We start from the raw sequence: 27491 nt of genomic DNA on the forward strand, positions 1-27491 counted from the left end.
ATCTTTTTTTTTTTCAGTGTCGTGAGGTGTTTTGTGGGAAACATTTTTAAATATATATTCCAGTCAAAACTTCCAGGTCTTTCATGATCAGGCGGGTTAAGACGTTCCACTCGTAATCTGAGGGTTGGGGGTTCGAATCTCCGTCGCACCAAACACGTTCGCCCTTTCAGCAGTGGGGGCGTTATAATGTGACGGTCAGTCCCATTATTCATTGGTAAAAGAGTAGCCCAAGAGTTGGCGGTGGGTGGTGATGACTAGCTACCTTCCCTCTAGTCTTACACTGCTAAATTAGGGACGGCTAGCGCAGATAGCCCTCGTGTAGCTTTGCGCGAAAGTCAAAAAACAAACAAAACTTCCATCAATACAAACACTTTTATGCGAATTTAAGTCACAACCTTCGTTTAACTACTGATGTATCTATTATTTATAGATAAATAAAAAAGAAATTAGTGAAACAGTTTTCTACAGTTGGTCTCTTTTCTTGGACATGCTGTCGAAGTAATTTTTGTGTTTATAGTTCTGTTGCGTCATATAGCCTGAGATACCTGGACGACTTTTGTGTATTTTCATATGTTGCAATACGTTGTGGCATTTTGCTTACCATGGACGGGGTACGACTTATCGCAGGTCTTTTTCTGAATGGTCCTAGAACCTAATTTGATTAATTTTCCTTGGTTTTTCCAATGACATTAATTACAAGGGATAGTTTCGTATCGGAAGACCTAAATCACTGATCTGAACATCTTTTATTATCTGGGATACAGCTAGCTGTTACATACCTTCCTCGAAAGCGAATAATTTTCAGTAACATCATGCTATCTATGTAATGACAAACAATCTCAGAATGTAGTTCTGATACAGTTCGTTCCATAGTGACTTTATATCGGCTGTATTTTCACAAGATTTGCTAATTTGCACACCCAAAATCGTTTTAATGTGAGGTATGTAACTCTTGTTACGTACTAGAGGGCTTATATTTTTATTTATAGGCAGAAGCAATAATTATGTAAATTCGTATTTTTTTAAGTGCATATCGGAGATAAGGTATCATTATTTAAATAAATACAACATCCAGGTAAATGAAACCTTTTTAATGTACTCGATTTGACTTGTCTTTATCAATGGGTGGGAATGTAGGCATCTACATTTGAACCAATTCAAACATATCGGAATAGAACACAAAACAATACAACGTTCCCCGCTGGTACAGCGGTAAGTTACAGATTCTCAACGTTAAAACAGAGGCTCGACAGATAGCCTGATGTAGCTTTGCTATGAGAAAACGAACAATACATGTGACACTTTTTTGAGGAGTCCTTATTCTCCTGAAACAAATATGATAAAAAATATTCAAATGCGGTTTAAAATAAGAATACGTTTCTAAAAACTTAATTACTTGGTTTTTCACATTATATGTTCTTCCTTCAACTTGAGTGTGTTTTATTTTGCCAGAAGTGTGGCTGCATGCAAAGTGTGGATATATTTCATAAACAATGTCCACAATGAATTATTATTATTTGTTTAATTGTTTTCTTTTAAGGGCAAAACTATACAGTAGGTTATCTGTGGGTATTGAGTCCTAAATTCTAGCGTTAAAAGTTCTCAAGTTTACCGCTGAACCACTGGGACGAATTCGTACTATAACTGTTATGATTTCAAATAAGACAAGTTTGTGTTTTAAAATACAGTCTGAAGGCAGAATAATATTTAAGTTCGTGTAATATAACGTGATGTTAAGTACGGTAAGAATGCATTAAGATATTACACTGGTATTTATATAAAACTGTTTAGCGCCAAGTTTAAAAATATACATGATATCGTTTTGAGCGACTGGCTTCGTAACTCGTGTGATTCAAATGTGTTTCATAGGCGCAGTTGTCCATCTTAATGTCATTTAATATACGTGCTTGGAATGCATTACTTCAGGGTTGTCAAGGGTCCTTTTTCTTCCATATATCTTCGTACAAGACGCCAGTGTTTCTAGTATCACACTTTAAGAGAGAGAAAGATATGCTATGAATTATGTCTGGTAAGAAATAGGAAAACGCGGGAAAATAAGAATTCCGATAGCTTGGAAACTTTTTTGTGTCTGTACATAGTTCCGTAATTGTGAAAGTTCACACAAACCTCAAAACTTAATCTCGTTACAAGGGTCGTTAATTATCTTCTTCCGTGTGGTCTTCTGTCTACTTTGAGCTAGGCTTACCGTACGTCAATAGAAGAGGACGCAAAAATGTGCAGTTTGCATTGAAAGAACCATAAGGACTTCCGTATATCAAGTTTCGAGAACCCAACGAACGTAAGTGAAACTTCTTGTTGAAATACGACAACTGACGGATTACCTGATTTGTTTTTCTAAGTAGGATCACTTTTCTCGAAGCGCTTTAATTAAACGCTGTAACAGGCACAGAAACGTGTAAGTACAACGTCGTGAAGTACACGTGTACCTGAACACTCCAAGATGAAAACCGTAACTACATTCTCAGTAAAAGTATTAGTTCTGTTTGTACCAAATATAAAAACTTATGTTATAATTAAAACCATAAAATATATATTTATAAATATATATGCTAAAAACGCGTTCTTCTCTCGGAGGTAAACAGCTGTTTGGTATTGGTTACAATTTATTACTCTAGAAATGAAAAAAAAAATGTTACTTATACGAATACGTACGTGATAATTTATCGTAATATAAAACCATTTTTTTATCCTAAACTTTAGGACAACAGCTTGGTTATTACTTAGTTGTTTTTTTCATCCTGAGTTTCAAACAGTTCATTATTCAGTTAGCGTATTCACACGTACATGCTATCATTTCATAAGTGAAATTACACACACCACTGCTAGCGATTAGGAATATCGTATATTTAACATTTTAAACGTGAATTTGATCATTTCTGATGTATGGGCTGGACGTGACCTGTATGGTAATCACAGTGTTCCAACAATAATTTTCGAATATTTTAAATAAAAAGGGCTATCCGTATTGAACACAAAAATAGTCGTATATTTTGTCTATATTGTGCTTGAGTTTCACTTTCATGGCGTACAGAAATGTAATATGTGGAGGTCATAATCCTGTATCTCGAAGGAACTCCTGTGGATATTCATTATGAATCTATTTGTAAATAGATGCCAAACGTGGTCATTACGATTGTTTACCTGTGGTCACCTTGATTTTATAAATAAACGTCATTAATGGCCACGTTTTTTGTTCATTTATTTACGAAGAAGTGTGTGTGTGTGCGTGTAGTAGTGTACTTTGTGCACAGTTCTAAGAATTTACAAGTGTAAGCAAGGAATAATATATTTTTCATATTCAAGTCGATGTTCCCTCTAATGTGTGGAATGAATGCACTGGTATCAAGGTAATGCGTGCTACCATTTGGTTTTAAGGAGGGGTTTTGTTTTTGAATTTGGCGCAAAGCTACACGAGGGCTATCTGCGCTAGCCGTCCCCAATTTAGCAGTGTAAGACTAGAGGGAAGGTAGCTAGTCATCACCACCCACCGCCAACTCTTGGGCTACTCTTTTACCAACGAATAGTGGGATTGACCGTCACATTATAACGCCCCCACTGTTGAAATGGTGAGCACGTTTGGTGCGACGGGGATTCGAACCCGTGACCCTCAGATTACGAGTCGAACGCCTTAACCCACTTGACCATACCGGGTCTTAAAGAGGGGGATATATTTTTAAACCATCCATAGCATTAAATCTTTAGGTCGTTTTACAATGCTACCAGTTGGTTATTTGGGTTTAAGACTTATCGGCTACCAGGATCATTAAGGCTGTCAGTGTGTTGAGACTCCTCATCATTACAGAGGATGTGCGCGGCTGGAATAATGAAGTGTGCAGCTCATGGTTGGATATTGTGCGGCTGCACATTCTAAAGGGAATACTGATCAAGATCTGAAGAGGATTTTCGTACAGTATCAGCTCTCATCAGGTCGACTAGGGTATGACAGATAAAGTGATGGTTGAGAAGCTATTTATATCATTAATTGTATTAACAACAACTGTTGTGACATGAGCTATATTAAGTAGCTGAAATTCAAGTATTATCAATTTATTTAAGTAATTTTCAAATCAGAATTAGGGTTATGGATTGAAACAACGTCACATTGTATCCTTTTGTGAGTTGGGTTAGACATGGCCTAATAGCTAGCGTGACAGAGTAAGAAGAAAAGATCCAGGGTTCGAGCCGTTATATATAGCTGTATACCCTTTGCACTTCGGGTACAAGTATTAGCACAGATAACGAAAGGTGCTTTCTGTTCAGCAGGTACAAATTCAACACGCTCTACCTAAATGTTAATGTTGCTTAGGTTTAACCAGTATGTCGTAAAACATGCCTTTTTTAAGTACTAGATACCGGATGTGATTAAGTTCCTGAAAATAATTAAATAACAATTTATATTCTTTGATTTCATTTTTATCCTATTTTTATATCATACGTTATAACTTGTACCCTGGGATCCTTTCAATTACTGCACCGTTTTTATTTTTTTATTTATCTTTGTTTCGGCTTGTTATTGGTTATAACAATCTAATATAAATAATTAGTCAGAGGTTTGGATTTGCTGTTTTCAACGCAGTCCTTCCTTTTGTTTACTTAAATCTGTTTCTCTTAAATTTCTCTAAATATATATATATATATATATATATATATATGTTTGTGTGTATACAGTTATCTTGAAATAAACTAGCTCTCAGAAAAAATAAAATATAAGTAATGTATACATATTTATTTTAAAGATACTAAACTATGTAAACGTGCAATCTGTTTCTATTGCATTAGAAACATGAAAAATTTATTTGTATAAGTAATCGAGAGCGTCATAAAGAACCACCCAGTTTAACAAATTAACTTTTGTAAAATCTACCGATTGGTTTCAAAGGTTGTTTTATAAGCCCTCCCCATGGTGATTTAGCAGCCAGTTTAATGGATTATAACCCTAAAAATTGAAATTTCATACCCCATTGCAGGTAGAGCAGAAATAACTCATTGTGTAGCTTTTAGCATAACATAAGAAAACAAGAAGGAATCCTCAATAACCATGGCTGTAATTGGACCTCAACTTGGTCAAGAGGAGGATCTATTAACAAAAAGATTGTATTTGAAATACAAAACAAAATCGGAACCATTCTACAAGCCGCTGTGCCGCGGCTAAAAATGAGCGAGTAATATATATATATACTGATAAAAAATCAAGCGACAATAATATACACATACACACATATTCAAAATGGAGGAAAATTGCTGCGTAAAATATTTTCTGGTATACATAATCTTAAGAATTCCTTAGATGATTTCGTCATCACTCAAAAAGGAAAGCTGATGCATTCGCTCTCTTCGAAGAGAACGTTCAGATACCTTGTATACACCTAGAAGTAAAAAAATAATTCTATGGTATTTTCAGTGTTCGTTGTTGTGAAACTGGAAAACATCGTCACTTCAATTTGAAAATAGTTAACTATAATTTCGAATAAATAAAGTGGAGTTTTTATCGTAAATATATTTTTATGCACGTGGGCATACTTCTGCTGTCTTTAAATGGCTACTAGATTACAATGATAGAACCACTTTTTACTTAAAAATACACGTTTTATTGTTTCTACTTGTGACTGTCAAATGATCTCGGTTATTAAAAATCACAAGCGGGCAGAACGTATTTCATCTATAGTTAACAAAGAAAATAAAACAACAATAATATTTAATTAATTTTTATATTTCGTTTTGCAGTTTTCTCTAGGACAACCACCTTTTATGTTTCGTTTCAGTTTTCTTCAGAATGACCACTTTTTCATGTTTCGTACTGTAGTTTTGTTTATCACGAGCAGCCTGGTTTTTTTTCTTCTACTATTTCATTTTGCCATTTTCACAGGAACTAGGCTACAGAAATGTAAACTGAAAAAGGAACCACGAGTAACAATGGAAAACGTGATTTGTGGATAGATTAGTGTAAGTGCCAAGAATAACAAATGTTCATCAAAAGAAGGTGGCGCCATTAAAAATATGTAAATACTTTAAATGCAAATTAAATAAGTGACTGGTATCCTAATATCCGGTTACATATATTAAGTTTTTTGTTTTTTTTTTTGGTTTTGGAAGGTGGGTATTAGAATCGATGACAATATGTTACTGTATCAGGATATGACACTTGAAATTGACATTTGACCTTTTTATTAACGATCTTTACTTGAAAGTGACCAAATTTAGAAATATACGTCATCTTATGATTAATTGTTTAGTATTTAAGGTCAATCGAAACTCAACTTCTCTCCGTACGTTGTTTTTTGTTTTTGAAGTTTTGAGGTAAGAGTCACACCCTTACTTGTTCAGATATGCAAAGCGGTACGATCATTATCACCGTGAAACAACAAATCTAAAATAGAAGGTGGTTAGCATTTTTTTAAACCTCTGTAATGCAGTACTTGATAGTTTCTCGAGCATGTGAAAAATGGCAAATGGCCAAGTCATACGTGCAGTTTTTGACTTAACCGTATGACGTCACCTACTTTCAAGTGACCCTCTTCGCGATGGCACACTTCCTACTGGAAAACATATGCAACCCACAGTTCTCATGCACGACATTCAAGTTTGTTTTATTTTATATATTTTGGGTTCGCAACTACATCACTCACGCATTACCCTTTCCAACCCAGTATTATTTCGGTATAGTAATAGCGTCACTCACGAATGTATTATTCACGTAAGAAACTTGAAATAAAATCGAAATAACCTCCAAGTGATATTTTAAGTTAATAAAGAAACACAATGCATCACGTTTTCTTTCTCGCAGAGTAATTTACTAATATTTGTTGAATTTGTGTTGTAAACGTGAAGAAAAAATAAATACCAGCAGTCAGGCTTAAGCGATCACTAAAATTTGAGTATATATATTAAAATAGTTAACGCATCAGACATAAAACATGAATGGGTGATTTGCAGGATAAAAATAGAAAATATCTCCTTTTTTTATTCGGGTTCAATACATTTGTGACTAAGTAGCAAAGAATGAATTTAACATCAATACTCCATATGGTGTATGTATGTATGTATGTATGTAGAATTAATGCCTTGCAAAGGTATTCGCTCCTTACCAGTAGGGCCCGGCATGGCCTAGCGCGTAAGGCATGCGACTCGTAATCCGAGGGTCGCGGGTTCGCGCCCCCGTCGCGCTAAACATGCTCGACCTCCCAGCCGTGGGGGTGTATAATGTGACGGTCAATCCCACTATTCGTTGGTAAAAGAGTAGCCCAAGAGTTGGCGGTGGGTGGTGATGACTAGCTGCCTTCCCTCTAGTCTTACACTGCTAAATTAGGGACGGCTAGCACAGATAGCCCTCGAGTAGCTTTGTGCGAAATTCCAAAACAAACAAACAAACCTTACCAATAGGGCCTGGCATGGCCAGGTGGTTAAGGTTAAGGCACTCAACTCGTAATCTGACGGTCACGGGTTCGAATCCTCGTCACACCAAACATGCTCGCCCTTTCAACCGTGGGGGCGTTATAATGTGACAGTCAATCCCACTATTCGTTGGTAAAAGGATGGTCCAAGAGTTGGTGGTGATGATTAGCTGCCTTATCTCTAGTCTTTCACTACTAAATTAGGGACGGCTAGTGTAGATAGCTCTCGTGTAGCTTTGCGCGCGAAATTCAAACCAAACCCTACCAATAGTGTCACATTTTGTTGAAGTACAAATAATGTTATCAGTTTTTTAATGAGTTTGTTTTTATCCAATACTTTAAAGATCAAACGTAACACTGTGTTGTGCGAAAAGGTTGAATGTCAGCAAAACCTACAAAGAAAATGTATAAATTGAAAGTTCCTGATATCATAAGTATTCTCAGTCGGTACCTGGTGGGAGCACCTTTGGCAACAATTATTACTGCGAGTCTTTTTTGGGTAGGTCTCTACCATCTCTGCCCAATGGGGTGGTGTAATATTTGCTTAATTTGGGAGAGTGGCCTGATACGGGGAGTGATTGAATAGTATGAAGCACATTACACTTTTCAGTGGTGGACTTCACCGTACTCAAAGGGGTAATAAGTAACTTTGTAAACTTCTCCTGATCTATGCTTCTCTATCACTTTATTCCTAACTTGTTTGGATAATTCCTTGTTCTTCTTGTTTGGTTTTTTTGTATCACTATGTGTGTTGTGGGTTGAATAGATGCATTTACTCTGAAGTCAAGGTAAACCACTTTGACTATACACAGACAGAGATCATTACAATAATTTTGTCACCTTTCAAATTGCGCCCCGCTAGAACAGTGGTATGTCTACGTATTTACAACTCTACAATCAGGGATTTAATTCTCTTCGGTGGGCTCAACAGATAGTCTGATGTGGCTTTGCTATAAGAAAAAAAACAAAACCTTTCAAATCAATATTTTACATCTGAACTAATTTATGGTTGTCGTAGCAAAGCTTTGAGAATATTCTACTTTTCTTTAAGTTTAGAGTAGATTCTAAATATAAAGTCCCATTTCAAAATTTTATTTTTCCAATTTCTGATGGCAACAAAATATAGAAACTTTGCAGGATGGATGAATATTTTTGCATGAACGTAACGGCCAGATAAAAGGTCCTTAGAGTACGGATGTAATAGTTCTTAATTTGAACTAATGGGCAGAGGGAAAGCAGCCTGATAACAGAACCCACCGTCAAAAGGGCGTTCTTTAACTCTTTGACTAGAATAAGGAATCGATTGTTGTTTTATTGTACCAACTGTTCAAAATGCAAATAATATATAGCGGAATCTAGTCTTGAATTATGGACCATCGAAACTTGTCTGAAACGCTAACCAATATGTCACACCCGGTCAAAGAGGAAGGGAGTTCAATCTGTGTAATGGCTGGTAAACATTGAGACGTGTGATATCATGTAACTGCACTATCTTATTTAACTGCTCGAAACTTAAAAACCCCTTCTGTCATTCCAATCTAACAACTGACCAATCATGTCATGAAAACAACATGTTCGCTGCTTAAAAATAATGGGATATTGTGATTATTGATTAAACGTATAACTTATCACTCACCAGTCTGTATAGGTTTAGGTCAACTTATGACTCACCAGTCTGTATTGGGGTTTTGAGAAATATATTCTATATTACTTCTGAATGACATTTAATCCCTTCATTAGTAATCCTGAGTAATTATAACGCTAAAAAAACGTATTTTAATAGCTCGTTGTGTAGCTTTTTGCTCAACCACAACAACAATGAAAAACAGTTTATACCTTAACGTTGCACCATAGTTTTGACACTGGATGAGTAATTGTTGAAATAGATAGTTGAAGCTTATAGCTAAAATTCTACATCCGAAAGGAATACAACAATCGGAACTTGTATTAAATTATAGGCTGTAGCGGAAGTCATTAGCTCAAGATCTGAACGAATGATTGGACTGGTTTATAGTGTTTTACTTAATGGAACTAAGGACAGTGGATGTGCGAAACTATTAGCACCATTCGTAATAAAAGCCACTATCCAAGCGTTTAGGATCCAGACATCAAAATATTCGCTGTTAAACATTACGTTTGGCTTGTGCCTGAGACCTAACATTGATGTTTTAAATATGAACCATATCAGGAGAGCACTACCTTTCATTTATATGAATGGTTCCCTTTGTTTTAAAATACATAACATCGAGATCTCTTTCAATATCGTAAAGATTCTGCAGCCTTCATATTTTTCTCTATAATTATTTATTTTCAGCGCGCATACTTTAACTATTTGCTTAGGGGTGCGGGATTTTGTTTAAACCAAAAATGGTTAAAACAAATACTCGCAAATTTTAATGTCGAATGATAACATATTGTGCATTGAGTTTGGTAAGACCTGTGAATCCTGGGCTCGTTATTTGTGAAAGAGCATTTTGGTTTTAGTCCGACAAAACTACATATTGGGTTGAGGAATAATTCGTGAGCGTTTTTTCAAGTTAAAAAATATATTCATAAATGAAACGCTTTCGCAAAATATTTCATGTCATTTGGTAGATAATTTTTTGCTCTAATAGATGGTGTGTTTGATTTTCATATGTCTTTAATTTTTGCTTTCATTTTCAGCTCATTAAATGGAATGTCAAGTGGACAAAATCGAGCATTTTCGACACCATCTGCTTTTCGCATTTAATTTCTTGCAATTTCGTTTAAAACAATGCATACTATATACCTAGGTATTACATGAAATAAAGTATCATAATAAATGTTTTGGGTGTAATGTGTTCATGCATTGAAGTATTGTATAGTCTTGCATGTAATGCTTGAATGAAATTATTTAAAAACGCTCACGAATTATTCCTCAACCTAATATATTCTACTTATAAAGATGACGGTCAAATTACACTATTTCGTCAGAGAGGTTCTTGTTTGCCGGTAGGTGATATGGAGTAGTTGCATTCCCTCTAGTCCGTTAATTAAAATAAAAGACGACTAAATCATATTGTTCTTGAGTAACTTTGCACAAATATCCGGAAAAACAAATAAATAGTGAAATTAAGTTGGTTTTATTTACAAGTTTCTATTATTAGAATTATTAGTACTTTTACTTATTGAAAAACGTGTGTTTAAGGAGTCTTAATGTAAAATGATTAAAAAAACCTTATTACCCGAGCGATTTCGACAGGTGGACCGTTTTCTTCAGGGGCCCGGCATCGCTAGGTAGCTAGGATCGTGGGTTCGAATCCCTGTCACACCAAACATACTCGCTCTTTTAGCCGTGGGGGGCGTTATAAAGTTTCGGTCGATCTTACTATTCGTTGGTAAAAGAGTAGCACAAGAGTTGGCGGTGAGTGGTGATGACTAGCTGACTTTCTTCTAGTCTTACACTGCTAAATTAGCGCAGACATCCCTCATGTAGCTCTGCGCGAAATTAAAAGAAGAAACAAATTCTTCTTGAGTCTTCCTTGGAAGAAGGAAAGTCCATTTTTCGAAAGGGCGCGATCTCATTTTAATTAGTGCTGATTGACTTAGCTTTCAAAACGTGACATTTAATAGTAATATGTATGTCTCACATATTTTTCTAAAAAAATGTCGTTATTGCCAATAAAGGTATATAACAATATCTTCTTTATTGTATGCCACTGCTATTATCGACACTTGTTCACGTCTGTTAAGGAAATGACGTAAGTGCGAATGCGTATTTAGATTTTAAGGTGCGCGCGCATTATCATAACAAACAAAAAACGAGTTTTTGTCATAGACTAACAGAGAACTGCAAGACATTTGCGCTTATATTTTTTTTTTTTTATAGGAACAGTACTTCTTTAAATACAGGAATACGAGAATAATACCAACGAATTCTAATTGCAGACATATTGCCAGTGTAATTCTCCTGTCAAAATGCTTTATAAGCATGCGCAGTAAGAATTTTACCCAGAAAACAGTGCTTGGCGAATAAGTTACTACAACTGTTCTATGCACGAAGGAATAACAAAAAAAATTGGACGTAAATATTCTTTACTAACAATTTTGTACAATAACATTAAAAGGGTTATAGAATAACATTATAAGGTTATTTATAGATAGCATTAAATACGGTATAGTTTAGTCCTAACGAAGCTAATGTTAAAAATGTACACGACACAGAATTTCTCTTTATAAAACTTAGGCCTAACAAAGTTTTATAAAGTACGACATGAATTACAAGCAATCTTCTACAATTCGGTGTCTACAATTGCATTACGTTTGTATTATTCCACAAAACTTGTATTCATAGAAATACTGTTACAATAAAGATACTAATACGACATCAAACATTTTACGGATCTCTGCTGCTATATATATCATTATTATTGGAAAACTTTAGTGGACGCGTAAGAAATAAGGCTACTTAAATTACTATCGACATTTTTGTAATGTATTGTTAGGCACTTACTAAATATTTTTAGTTAATTTAGCTTCAAAATTAAAAGTGAATTTAGAATCAAACTATTATACGACGGATTGCCCGACAGAAAAACTAGTTTAATCCAATAACTGGTGAATTCAGCTGATAGCCCGCTATGGCTTTGCTATAAGAAAAGACACACACGTTTCATAACACCTGCATGGTCCTAGATACGTCGATTAAGTCTGACGCTGATCAAAATTGTACTGTATAATTAAGAACATTGAGGCCACCGGTGGGGTTAATGGATGAATAATGATTTTATTATTGGTTTTCGAGAGTTTTCTGGCCAGATTATTGCCAGTGTATATATTTAATAACGGATGTTAAACGAAACTGATTTTTTATTTTTCATTACCTTTGTGTAAAGCCATTTAAGTTAATTTATGTGAAACAAAAATCTTTATATTTTATATCGCTCGCTGCAATGCCAAGAGGGTAGATTATTATTATTTTTTAAAAAAACAACTTTTTGTTTTGTTATAGCAAAGCCACATCGGACTATCTGCTGAGTCCACCGAGGGAAATCGAACCCCTGATTTTAGCGTTCTAAATCCGTAGGCTTACCGCTGTACACGCGGGTGACTAAAACTGTTACTTGCGTTGAGCAATTAGTACGACTTTGAAATCTAGAATAAAGACACATAACACCATATACTTGACGCGCATGGATAAATACTAAATGTACTTCCGCAGGGTTCTGAAACTGTTTTGTTTCAAGAATAAATAAAACTAAAGTTAAAAGTAAAAGTAGTTTTATTTCTTGCTTTTCAAGTTTACATGTCACGCTGTTGTAGTCTATAGAGAGCATAATTCTTTTCGTGATTCACGCGCACGTTTTATTGACATCACGACAATACAGACTGCAACGTTAAGCGTCCCTTATGTGGCATCATTTTAGTGTCTACTGACAGCCAACACACTACTGTATTGTGGTGCGAGTGGTAAAGACAGATGACCCTCTTTCAAGGATGTCAAGTTATACAAAATGATAGAGCAGTCATTTGTTACTTAGTTCAGTACAATATAAATAATACAGATCTTGTACAGGACTCTAATAATATGCAAATACAAATTTTATACTGTTTACTCGTATATCAATATTTTACAGAAGTTATCAGAAAATCCTTGTCTTTAGATAACTTAGCTGAATACTGCCTTTGCTTAATCCGCACAACGAACAAAGCCAAAGTAGTAATGTTAATCAAACTGCTATGTTACAGTTTATCTGTGAAATGGTGGATTAACGTCTATCAACTGGTAGTTTTTTATCCCCCATACCATGGTGGGGAATATTTTTTTTTGCCTGTTTTTATTTTTGGAAAAGGTTTGAAAGGTTTGGGACATAATTTACCAAGGGTAAAGGTGGACGAGACCTAGAATGAGGTGCTGACGAATAATGTTTGATAGACACGTGACAGAGGTGAATAAGCTGTGTGTCGCATGTATACCCATAAATAAAGCAATGTTAAGGATTGAATAACACTGTAATATCATTCTTGCAGAAAATGCCATGCTGGACTGCTATTCATACCCCCTGGTGGTGATTAGTAATTTTGATTTGTTTTGAATTTTGGGCAAAGCTATGCAAGGGCTATCTGCGCTAGCCGTCCGTAATTTAGCAGTGTAATACTAGAGGGAGGACAGCTAATCATCACCCACCGCCAACTCTTGGGCTACTCTTTTTACTAACGAATAGTGGGATCGACTATAACATTATAACTCCTCCACGGCTAAAAGGGCGAGCATGTTTAGTGTGACAGGGATTCGAATCCGCGACCCTCGGTACTAGTCGAGTGCCTTACCAAACGTGAATTTATATGGTTTGTCTTTTATAGGAGTTTAGAATGGCCTGGTGGTTAGGGCGCTCGAATCGTGACCTACGGGTTTGTAATCTATATCATTCAATGCGCTCGCCCTTTCAACCTTGGGGGCGTTATAATGTGACATTAATCCCACGTTTTGCACGTAAAAGAGTAACCAAAGAGTTGGCGGCGAGTGGTGTTGAGTAGCTGTCTTCTCTGTAGTTTTTCACTGTTAGTGCTGACAGCCCTCGAGCAAGCTATGCGCGAAATTCAAACCATAGCGTACTATAAGTCGTGAAAGTGTGGGTAATAAACGAGATAAGATTGTCGCGTCACCTGCTTTATTATTCTGCTCACAGCCGAATTTATACTTTATAGTTAGACAGGATATCTGATTTATGGTTATACAAGTTTCAACAAGTGGCATTTTTGGTTAGGTTACGGAAGTACCTTTCTCATTTATTATATTTAACTTTAAGTAACTTTAACATAAGCTAAATGTATTAGAAGGCCTTTTCCTTAAAGGAGCCCCCCAGTGGTATAATGGTATGTCTGCGGACTCATACCACAAAAAACCGGGTTTCAATACACGTGATGGTCATAGCAAAGATAGCTCATTGTGTAGCTTTGTGCTTAATTCTAAACAAAGAAACGCTTAAGGTAAATAGCGGTAATATTCTGTGAACATTTTTATTGTAGCCTAAACTGTGCTTTACATAACTGTTGTGCTTTTTTTCCAGGCAAACAAAAGGTGTCGTAAATGATATGTATATATTTATACTGCCAATCTGTTTACGCACTGCTTTAAATGTATCATACCGCTTAATGAACAGTAGGCGCCTTATTATGTTACGTGACGTAAAGAGACAAAAACGCAAATTTTCTTTACAACACGAGATCCCTTGTCTGTGATTCACTATGTGTCTTAGCGCATATATTGCTTAATGCTTCTAACGCGAGATCTTGTGGTTGTGCTCTGTACGGATATACGTGTATCACCATGCGTTAATGCGTTTAGCCACTGGGCGGGCTTCATTCGGATCTCGAATGTAAACGCAGTGTACAAAACATTTCCAACATGTTTTTATGGTTACTCTAAAAAAAAATGTTAAAATGTGATTTATGTTAGTTCCTCTCATTTGAATTTCATTTACGAAGTCTTGTTCCAAAGGGGTGTTTTCATCTGTATTTTAACAAAATATGAACAGCCTTACTATTCAACTTAAAATGTCTTCAGACTTTTGAGTACAACATTTATCTTTATGTTTTAAAATTGTATTGTTAAAGTTCCAAAACCTTCTTGTTGTAAAACAGTTTGAAATGTTTGTACTTTAGTGTATAATATAAAATAAATTAGCTTACCAAGTATACACACACACACACACACACACACACACAGAGATTTGTTCGGAACTGTTGATCTGTAACTCTCCATGGTTGTCAACATCTGAACTTTTCACCCCTGATGTTTTTTTTTTATTTTACACATAAATAGGTTGAGTAAATTATATTTAAACGAATTTAGGGTCATCACGTCGTTACAGGTCGTGCCACCAAGTGCAGTCGTGCTCTATCTGATGACCGTGTGTCTTGAAAATAGCTCTTAAGTATAGTTTACGTTGCAAAGGGCTTCATTGTAAGAATGTCATCTTCAAAGCACACCACTCTTCTCTATGAACTTTCCATAATCCATATAGTTTCTTATCTGTTATTTCAACCATCTGATCGCACAAAAATCGACGTCACAGAGTCTATCTTTAAAAGTGAAACCGTGACCGAGCTTTAAGTGTCTACCCTCAAGCAAAGAAGAGATAACATGAATCCAAGGAAATTCATAACTTATGTAGCTAGAAACTCAACCAGTTTGTCCTCATATGGAATAGCATGAATACCTTTACATTTTTTAACTGTTAGGGGTATGCGACAGTGAACCCATGCCTTGTTGTCCTCTTTTCGAGACAGAGACCCTTCTTGCTTCATGCTGTTGTCTAAGTCACTTGGACAACTTTTTCCACTGACTTTTGTGCTTGTGAATTCTTACTTATTACAAACTTCCAAACTTTGCTTACCACAACTGGGTTACAAAGTGTTTCAATTCTCTTTCTGGATGTTCCTAGAAACCCAAATTGATCCATATTCTTTTTTATGTATGTGTGTATGTGTGAGTGTATATATATATATATATATATATATTTTTTTTTTTCTGAGGTGATTTCGGTTCACAAGTAAAAAGTTTAATAGTAAGTCTCGTAAACCGAATATAAGTTAACATTCATATTTATGCCCCAAACATAATTTATTTGGCCTTATTATAAAGCAACAACAACAACAACAACAAACAAACAGGGACTACGTAAATAACTTTCCTTTACTTGTTTATTATGATGTTCTCTTATGGTGACACATACGTGTTGTTGATCTGTATTTCATGGTTTCCGACCCAAGTTTTTGGTGAAAATGATGGTTGTAAGAAATCATCTTTTATCATTAACTCAATTTTTATTTGCAACAACTGGAATAGAAAATATTTACTTGATGTGTTTTGAAATTCTTGCAAAGCTATTTGAGGACTATCAGTGTTAGCCGTTCCTAATTATGTAGTAATAGTCTAGAGGGAAGACAGCTGTTTAACACCACCCACCTCAACTCTTGAGCTATTCTTTTTACTAACGAATAGTAAAATTGACCGTTACGATATAACCCCTACTGGCAGAAAGAGCAAACATGTGCAGTGATAGGGATTCAAATCCGTGACTCGAAGATTGCTAGTCGGGTGGCCTTATCATCAGTCTGTATCAGGCCTAAAAGGAAATTAAGTTGTTTGTGTTTTCTTATAGCAAAACCATATCGGACAATCTGCTGTGTTCACGGAGGAGACTCGAACTCATGATTTTATCGTTGTAAATCTGAACACTTACCACTGCTTCACTGGGGTACAGGAGAATGGGGAAGACGAAATTAAAACAATCAAACCCCTTTGTATCCTAACTAACTAGTCTAAGTAATTAATTATATAAATTATTTGCTGTGATACCGGTCATAACTGAACGAATATCTTATTCACAAAGATCTGTCACGTGATTTATTTTATTGTTGTTATTGTTAAAGTCTATCATATTTGCGTAAAAAGTTGGTTTACACTGATGTAGTATTCGAAATATGTTTTTATATTAATTAATTTACCTGAATAGTTTTAATTATGTGAGGAAGTTGGATATTCATAATTCGTTAGATGACTCTGAAACTGTACAAAAAAAAAAACTGGCTTTTGTACTGTATATAATTTCTAAGGCACGTGGTCACGTGGTTTCGTATTTCGGGACAGAGAGCATGTTAGGTGTTTCCATGATCGTGCGCATATTTGTTATCACGCGAAGATAAAAAAAAAAAAGGAAAAAAAGAGAACGTTGTGCGCATGCTCTCGTTTTTATATTAAACTAAGTGTTGAAGAACTAGTTTAGAAAGCAACAGGACTATTGTTTGTCGAGCTGAAGCCTTGTTTCTGACAGGATGGTCCTGTTGACTTAGAGTTCCAATAATTTTCTTTAAAGTTTAAAATCGCAGGGTAGGTAGGTTAAAAAAAAACAGCCATAATCAGATAGTTGAAAGGATTAGGTTTTGTGTGTGTGTGGCTTCATGAACGTGTCGAATTCTTGGATTGACCAAACAGGGTTGATGGCTTTTGCGAGAAGCAGTTACGAACTGCACCCAAAGAGAGGAAGTTTTTTTGTTTTTTTTCTTTCCCGTATGGGAATAAGCGAACCACACCGTACAAGCGTCCGCGTATTTTTAGCTATCGTTCTTGTTGATGGTGTTATCAAAGGGTTAGAGACAAAGAGGCTCGTGAACCGTCAGAATATCAGGCGACTTATTCATACGTTTCAGTACTAACCAATATATTTGGTTAAAAACACCGAATTTTCCCTCTTCTACAGAGCACGGGTACGGTACTGTTTAAAAATATATATATATATATATATATATTCGTAAAACTTGTACGTATTTAACCTTCTATTAAATATTTTGGTTACTGTCAACATTCTAGGCGTACAGCGTACAGACACACACGTACTCCAGCTTCCACTTGTACCACCGACACGGCATATTTTTTATCAGATACGTCCTCGCAGACGGAGTGATCAATACCGAGTAACAACAAGAAAATTCGTCGAGTGAGCTTAACTAGAGGACGAAGCCGTCGCTAGGAGTTTTATGTATTTTTTAAAGGCATAAAACGTCCACTTTTCCTGAAAGCAATATTCGAGAAGATTCGTCTCTGAACATTTTTTTTAAAGTACGTCGTGTATTTATGGATTTTGCTATCGCTGCGTGCTTTCTGATTCTTCTTAAAATTATGTTTTGTAATACAAGACTTCAGTGAGAGATTCTTGTTTTCTTATAAATCGTGGCACGTATTATGTTACAAATCACACTTACAAACAAAACAGAAGTCATCTTATGTAGGTAGATTATTCTTAGGTTTATGACATAATTTCACTGTGGCTTGTACATATATATGTATGTATGTATGTGTCGTGTACATGTATTTGTATTTGTTTGAAGATTGTGAGTCATTGTTCAGTCTTTTAAGGATAGTCCCTAGTCAGCTCATATATATAACTGTACATAAAAACGTCAGTGCTTCATGTTATAAACACTTTCAGGAACAGTAAGATATTAAATACTGACGCACACCTCTTTATCCGATGATCCTTACATAAATAAAAGTATCGACACGAAAGCTGTGACATATGTAGTTTTATTTGCGAATAAACAGACGAACCTTCGTAGCTAAGATTTGTTAAAAACCAAATATGTTATTTTGCTTATACTTACCTATCTAGTCTCTAGCACTTGTGTTGGATACTAATTCGAATCCTGGTCACACCAAACATGCTCGCCTTTTCTCCCGTGGGGCGTTATAATGTTAAGTTCAATTCCACTATTCGTTGATAAAAGAGTAGCCCAAGAGTTGGCGGTGGGTGGTGATGACTAGTTGCCTTCCCTCTAGTCTTACACTGCTAAATTAGGGACGGCTAGCACAGATAGCCCTCGTTTAGCTTTGCGCCAAATTCAAAATAAACCAAACCAAAAACCAGAATTTTAGTTATTCATCAAGCCTTTTATACTGAGTTGTGATAGTTACTTCTACATTTTATTTTGTTTTTATATTGATTATTTCTGTTTTTGTGACAGTGTTTGAAATAACTTCATGTATAAAGTTGCAGTAGAAAAGAAATCATGTAAGAAAGAAACTGATTTGAAGAACAGTGTAGGATACACATTGATCTGATGAACATTGCATTATGGGATGCTTAAAAGTTAGAACTTTGAAAACTGTACATCCGTTCGTCAAGGACTAAATTAATATTGAGCAAAATGTCGTGTTTTATAAGCAACACATTCTCTTTAATGTTTTATTTTGTTTGTTTCGAATTATTCTGAATTTCATTTGTAAAATAATAAGGAATTTACGTAATTTTGGGGACATGTCGTATGGGATTATTTCAATTTGTTCTTGTTAGAAACAGGAATATATAGACCAGGCCTGGCACCATGCTCAGGTGCACATGTTCCGACTTTTAAGTAACTTCCGTATGCTTGTGCCATATGTCGAAGCGCAACAGTAGACGACAGAGAGCTATGTTGTTAAAATCGACCCTTTGTTATGCTTAAGTGAAACAGATGGAATTTTACCATTATCCACTTTCATATTTGTTATACGACCTATTCTGTCTTGAGTTCGCTCTATTAATAGCTTGAAATATACTTACATGCGAAAAACGCAATCAGACTAAACCGTGTAAGACTAGCATTTTAAAATAATATAGTTTTGTTCGTTTAAATTGATACTTATTTCTTATTCTGTATGCTGTTTTTTTAGTGCTAGTGTTTCAAAGGTGATCACAGAATCAAATAAATTAAGGTTCTCTTTTTTTTATGTGAGTATTTGTTAACCCCAGGAACGTCTATAGAGCATTATAAATCACGTTCATTTAATCTGTATAATGCGTTACGTGACCAATTATGAGTTGTAATATTGAGAACTGGTGTCACTGGCTTCTTATTTACAATACGCCACCTGTAACACTTGTCTATAGGGCTTTGTTATTACATTGAGATAGAGAGCGAATACAGCATGTTTATACTTAGCGTGTGTGTGTGTTGGTCACATTCTGGTGAAAAAAATGCATAGAACTTTGTTTTTTAGCCGCGGCAGAGTGGCTCCTAGAACGACTGTTTTTTTCTTTTTTTCACCAAGTACAAACTTTTAACTTTAGCTCCATCTCTTGACCGATTTTAGACATCATCGTCATACGGTATAAGCACACAGTGATTTGTTGTTCGCAACTAAAACTGGTTAGAAAATGTCACGTTCATCAAATTTATTTTTATGTAACCAATTATGATATAGCTTCGAACCCAACGAGAAATTAGGTGGTTCGAACAAATTGCAGAAACCCATATTTGTTCTGTATAAAGTATCATAAATCTGTCATGCAAACGTCATCAGCGGCTGTCATTTTAATGTGGATTTCTAACGCTAATAATGACAGTTCGATGCGCGTGGTATGGAGGATACAGATATATCATTTTGTATCTAAATGCTTAACAATAAACAAACCAAAACTGTTTACTCTGCTTAAAAGGGGTTCTACTTTTTATGAATAAATTCATATATATTTATATATAATTTTTATTTCGGTTTTTAGAAGTTACATTACTCTTTGATTTGAAAATCAACCAAAACAATCCACACTTTTTTTTGTCGTCCTGGATAGTTACGTATAGACTTCAGCACTAGTGACCTCCAGCGTATGAAGATGATGCTTCTCGTCCATTATATTTTTTCTCTCCAAGTGTATATAAATGCTGCAGGGTACGAAGTGGATTTCTGAGAGAGAAGGAACACTGCTCTGTCGGAAAAATAACAACAAACAAACACCTCATAATTGTTTTCGTTTGACAAACGTAACAGTAAACAGGAAAAGTAGTGTCTAACTTGGACGTTTTTATTGATTTATCTGTGTGACTTGAGAAAAATAAGTACACTCTGTACGTAATGAGTGAATATATTTACCTGAAAATGGAGCTCTGGTGGTTGAAAATGGTATGACTGTATCCTAGTTATAACATGCATTTTGTATTTTCTAGTTGTTGAGGTACAACACGTTCACATTTATCTTGAGATTTAGCTCCGTAAGAGCCTTGCTTCTTTACTAAAGGAACTATAATAAAGTAATATTTTACTATAGTTGTTTACGTTGTGGTAGAGAAGTCGCTAAAACCTACATTTAGTATATAAACAGTGGTAATTAGGTAGATGTAGGATATGTGAAGTGCACTATTATGCCAGTCTCAAGCTTATGTATTCATTTAAATAATATCATTTACTCAATTTATGTTTCATATATTAACGAAATATTGAAATACTCTTTAACACTTAATGACATGAGAGGGCCACATTCCCGCCGTTAACTGGCTGACTGAATAGGTACTTTGTTTTACTCAGGTTATGGCGGGAGGATGTACCAAGAACATCACAGCGCCCCCTGCCGACAACCAGGTATGTGGTAACGCCATTCTTTAGGGTAGATATTTAACTTGTACTATTTCTTTTTATAATATGAATGCAGGATTTGCTACTCATGTTTCAAATATAATTTTCACGTATACAGCTTAGCTCCACTTACTTTTAGTTCAATACATAAATGTTTATTTGTTTTGTCGCATTAATCTCTTTGTTCGTTGGAGATATTCACTCAGTTTGGGATTTCGCCCAAATACCTTTTTTTTTGTACGTTAGACGTGTAGTACTTTTTTTGAGGTAGGAATATTTTTTTTTGCCATATAAAGATATCTACTGTAATTACAATGCCCTACTTATAGTTTGTTTTATAGAATATTGTATATCGCGTTGACACGAAAGTGATTGGTTAGTAACAGACTGTATACGTGTTAAAAATAAAATGTCAAAATATTGTGCTACATAACGGTCACACACATACGTGTTTTGATAAAGATGTATATGTGAAAGATGTACTGATACATATTACTGAAAGTAAAAGGTAGCGTCAGTTTTAATATATTTATTGCCCAGGACTTTTAAAAACAACAATTCAAACTTATTCACTTATTGTTATTAGATACAATTATATATGTAGCCTGAATAGTAACGTGCAGGGAGTCGTCAACAACAACAACAACAAAAGGACATTTTTCAATCATCACAAGGCAAGACGTTTTGTTTTTTTTTTTAAGCGGGGCTTACTGGGAGAGAGAGAGACCATGGAAACTGTGAGTTACTTCTGGTACACATAAAGTAATGAGGCGTGTCTTTTCATAGTTGCAGACATTTGTTAATGCCTCAGAAGAAGGGCATTTTTGGAGCATAAAGGAAAAAAAGCAAGAAATGATCTGTAATCAATAAATTTGGGACTAGCCTGTTAGACGAGGAAGGAGTTGTAATACAAATATCTGGGCACAGCAGTAAAATGACAGTTCAACATATTTTAATACTTAAAAAAAGAGGAAACCAAACAATGAGAAACATATTAACCAGCGTGTCAAGCAGACGTCTACAGTAACCTGGAGCTGTACCAGCGTGTCAAGCAGACGTCTACAGTAACCTGGAGCTGTACCAGCGTGTCAAGCAGACGTCTACAGTAATCTGGCGCTGTTTTCGCAAATGGCGGGAACCATGGTAACAAAAGCACAATTAAGTTTGCCAGACATCACCAGGGCGACAGAGACTTGTGAAAATAATATGCTTCGCAAAGAAACATAGGTGCCATAAATTTTCCGTTGCAAAAATCACATATGCATTAATTTCCCGTTGCACTGGCGTGTTTTTTTTTACCATAAAGGTGGTTAACGTTTACTGATGGCACCATTAAGGTACACGTGAATACACACAGTTTTCGCGAGATTTTATCAACATAATCATTTGAAGGGGGAAGCGCTCCCGAAGTCACGTGCTAAAAAAGTTAAAATAGAACAAAGGCTATTTTCACATTATTACTATATTAATAATATAGAAAAGCTACTAGGGACCGCATCACCACAGGTATCGTGTCTTCGTGAACGTGAAATTAAGTTTTGTACTATTTTACATTTAAAACAAACCCACAGATCTTTGTAACAAAAAATGTTACCTTTCGTAACGTTTTTATTTTTTAAATGTTACCGCTGATAGGATTTTTCATAAGTATAAATTAGAAAACTATGATGAGTTACTACGAACTAAAGTGGAATGGGGAATAAGGCTGGGACGATTAATTCATTTTGTGTAATAAAATACAATACCAGAAAATCTTGCATCAGACTAGCTGGCGTGTGTGATTGTGCACTGTAAGTATCATGACATAATTTCTGTGTACAACATCTAGGGCAAGATGATTAATATTTACTAAAAGCTTTTATCCCATTTTTTTCAAATGCGAAGAATATCTCAATTACGACGGTCTCACTTTTAACGCACAAAACTAATGTTGCATAATATCTTTCTCAGTTTTAAATCCCTTACAACATTACACGTTTAAAGACAACAGTTCGTTGATACCTCCATATCAGATGTTGGCGTTAAGATTTAGTGGTATCTAACAAGCTACATTGTAATAATTTAAAATATTAAAATGTACATTGAAATAGGAGGTACCAAACTGTTTCTGGTAACATTTGGTGTAATCTGTCAGTTTAACATTATGAATGGCAATGCGCAGATGGCGTGTGCTGTTTTACTAGCTGCCTTTCCTCTAGTCCACCAGTTCAATATTTTAGATGATGTGTGCTGTTTTACTAGCTGCTTTTCCTCAAGTCTGTCAGTTCAACATTTCGGATGACTATGCTCAGATGATGTTTGAAGATTACTAGCTGCCTTTCCTCTAATCCATCAGTTCAACATTTCGGATGACTATGCTCAGATGATGTGTGATGTTTACTAGCTGCCTTTCCTCTAATCCATCAGTTCAACATTTCGGATGACTATGCTCAGATGATGTGTGATGCTCACTAGCTGCCTTTCCTCTAGTTCACCAGTTCAACATTTCGGATGACTATGCTCAGATGATGTGTGATGTTTACTAGCTGCCTTTCCTCTAATCCATCAGTTCAACATTTCGGATGACTATGCTCAGATGATGTGTGATGCTCACTAGCTGCCTTTCCTCTAGTTCACCAGTTCAACATTTCGGATGATTATGCTCAGATGATGTGTGATGTTTACTAGCTACCTTTCCTCTAGTCCATCAGTTCAACATTTCGGATGACTATGCTCAGATGATGTGTGATGTTCACTAGCTACCTTTCCTCTAGTCCACCAGTTCAACATTTCGGATGATTATGCTCAGATGATGTGTGATGTTTACTAGCTGCCTTTTCTCTAGTACACCAGTTCAATATTTTAGTTGATGTGTGCTGTTTACTAGCTGCCTTTTCTCTAGTACACCAGTTCAATATTTTAGTTGATGTGTGCTGTTTACTAGCTGCTTTTCCTCAAGTCTGTCAGTTCAACATTTCGGATGACTATGCTCAGATGATGTTTGAAGATTACTAGCTGCCTTTCCTCTAATCCATCAGTTCAACATTTCGGATGACTAGGCTCAGATGATGTGTGATGCTCACTAGCTGCCTTTCCTCTAGTTCACCAGTTCAACATTTCGGATAACTATGCTCAGATGATGTGTGATGTTCACTAGCTACCTTTCCTCTAGTCCACCAGTTCAACATTTCGGATAACTATGCTCAGATGATGTGTGATGTTCACTAGCTACCTTTCCTCTAGTCCACCAGTTCAACATTTCGGATAACTATGCTCAGATGATGTGTGATGTTCACTAGCTACCTTTCCTCTAGTCCACCAGTTCAACATTTCGGATAACTATGCTCAGATGATGTGTGATGTTCACTAGTTACCTTTCCTCTAGTCCACCAGTTCAACATTTCGGATGACTATGCTCAGATGATGTGTGATGCTCACTAGCTACCTTTCCTCTAGTCCACCAGTTCAACATTTCGGATGACTATGCTCAGGTGATGTGTGATGCTCACTAGCTACCTTTCCTCTAGTCCATCAGTTCAACATTTCGGATGACTATGCTGAGGTGGCCTTTGCAAAGGATTACAGAAATATTTTTAGTAAACGTTTACTTTAGTTGGCAGTATGCAGCTTAATATGTGTATCCAAAGTGAGAACAAATAAAAATTGTATGTGTTGACATGAATACAAGATGGGGGGATTCATTTTACGTGAATGAAGATTTCAAAAAATTATTTTGACTGGCACCGCTGTAATCACTTCCTTGAAACCTTTATGAATAAATTTAGCCTAAGCTGGATCCATGCACTAATAACAGGAGTGGACACAGGAATTTGGACATAGGTATATCAGTTTAACCAGTTTCATGGTATATACAAAAATTATGGGGAAGTGGTTAGTGCGCTTGACGAGTGATTTGAGAGCCGCAGGTTTGAATCTCCTCTCCAGCGAACATGCTTGCCTTTTCAGCCGTGGGGGAGTGTGTTCTAATATTACGGTAAATCCCACTATTCATTAGTAAACGAGTAACCCAATAGTTGGCGGTTGGTGGTGATAAATAACTGCCTTCTCTCTAGTCCAGTGGTGCACAAACTTTTTGAGTCAGGGGCCACAAACAGACTTCTCGTAACCGTTGGGGGCCACAAAAAAGTGAAGATTAAAATCATCCCACAGTTGTTTCACACAAGATGGACATCACATTTAAGAACACACAAATAACGATCACATCAAAGGGTTTGCACATTATTCTAAGAAATGTTATGATACCTCAACTGTCACAAAGTCAGTGCGATAGATGATGGTGCTGCATGTCATCTACGAGCTTAGAAATGTCCGGTTTGATGTTTGACGGTGAAAGACGCAAGACTGCTTTCAGATGATCATCAGTCAGCTAATTGCGAGTGTTGTTCTTGTTCAGTTTCAGATGCGAGAAAGCCTGTTCGTAGCAGTACGTGCTGTCAAGCATGCTGGTGTGGATAAGTGCGTTCTCTTTCAGATTAGCAAATGTATCAGGCAACGTTTTGTAGAAGTCAAGCAAACTGTTTTCGCGGTAAATAGCACGCAGTTCATCAGATTCCTGGAGATCAGTAATTTCGAGTTGATATTCTGCTGACAAGTCATCCACTGACACACTGAACGGATCAGCAAAGAGTTTCATCAACAATCTGCATTGGTCAAAGTCACAAAACCGTGAGTTGAAGGATTGAATCAAGGTATCTAGCTTCCCAACATAAACTTGTGTCAATGTCCTGATTCTTCTGTAGCTGTGACTAAAAAGTGGGAAAGTGCACGAAGTTGCCTGATGCTGCTTGGTGCCGGAACAACTGCAACTTTGTCCTGAAAGCTGAGACGTGATTTGCAAGCTGACAGACAAGCTGATTTTTGCCTTGCAACTTCCAATTCAGATCATTCAAGTGTTGTGTCATGTCGACCAGAAAGGTTAAATCAGCTTGCCATGCTGGATCAGTCATGGAAATCACTTCTGTGTCTTTTGTTGTTGCTTCTGAGGAATTCTAGCTCCTCATCAGTCAACTCCCAGAATTTTCTGAGCATCTTCTCTCGACTCAGCCAGCGTACTTCGTAGTGATACACAAGGTCACCGTAGTCTGAATCAATTTCTTCAAGAAGACTTCGAAACTGACGGTGATTGAGCCCTCGCGATTTGATGAAATTAATGGTTTTCGTCGCTAATACCATCAGTGCCTGAAAACCAAGTTTTTTACTGCACAGGTTCTGTTGGTGAATAATACAGTGCAACTTCACCAACTGTCTGTTATGCTTTCCTCGATGCTTCATCAACATTGCTACCAGCCCGCTACTTTCTCCGGTCATGGCTGGTGCTCCATCAGTTGTCACACTTACCAGTTTCGTGAAATCCAATGAAACACTACTATACTACTGTTTCCTCGAATAGAGCAGACCCAGTTGTCTGACCCTTCATGGAACCCATACCGATTAGTTCTTCTGTGATATTAAATGATGACGACACATTACGAACAAAAACTAGTAGCTGTGCTGTTGAACTGACGTCAGTCGACTCGCCTGCTGCCAAAGAGAAGTAGACAAAGTTGGCTGCTTTATTTGTAAGCTGCCTTGTCACGTCTGCTGAGAGGTGTGAAATTCTTCGTTGAACTGTCATACGATTCAAAGCCACCGTCTGTAGCTTGCGAACTGCTTCCGGACACAACTTTTCCGATGCAATAATCATACACTGCTTGACAAAATCACCATCAGTGAACGGTCGGCCAGACTTCGCTATCATCAACGAAATATTGCAACTGACCTCACATGCTGCACCTAAATCTGCTGACTGCTTTGAGAAAACGTTCTACTGGTAATTCAGCGACCGCCGCAGAGATTCAATTCGAGCTGTTCGCTCATCACCGACAACGTTGTGGAAGTCTTTATGCTTTGACGCTTTATATTGGATACCTTCGCCACTGCTACTGTCCAATGACACAGCAGACAAATCACGTTCTTCTGTTGTTGAACAAAACAGTATTCCGCAGTCCAATCATCATGAAATTACCGGTTTTCGTCGCCAAATTTTCTTTTACGATTAGCTGCTATTTTTGTTACGAAATAATATCAAAATAGGGCTTGTAAGTAAATCTCGAAGAATAATTGGAACGCGTGAGATTTCGTAATTACGTTAAATATTACGTCGTTGCGCCAATGATTAAATGCTTATGCATTAACGAGATTTGCTTATTAAATTTTCTTTATTGCTTGACACAAATATGGAACCATCC

The 27491-nt window shown here is 36.2% G+C and overlaps 1 protein-coding gene across 8 annotated transcripts in view; it reads left to right on the forward strand.

The window, feature by feature from the left end:
• The window catches only part of LOC143240121 (NAB transcription cofactor mab-10-like), a 185443-nt gene that overhangs the window by 26210 nt on the left and 131742 nt on the right, over positions 1-27491 (forward strand). For 5 of the 8 annotated variants that reach the window (XM_076482033.1, XM_076482030.1, XM_076482031.1 and 2 more), the window contains one exon: positions 21217-21270. The exons of the other annotated variants lie outside the window; for them this stretch is intronic. In XM_076482033.1, coding sequence (XP_076338148.1) covers positions 21217-21270 — 54 coding nt within the window. The remainder of the gene's footprint in view (positions 1-21216; positions 21271-27491) is intronic. 8 annotated transcript variants of the gene reach the window in all.

This window comes from Tachypleus tridentatus, chromosome 13 (assembly GCF_004210375.1).
Source record: "Tachypleus tridentatus isolate NWPU-2018 chromosome 13, ASM421037v1, whole genome shotgun sequence".
NCBI lineage: Eukaryota > Metazoa > Arthropoda > Merostomata > Xiphosura > Limulidae > Tachypleus > Tachypleus tridentatus.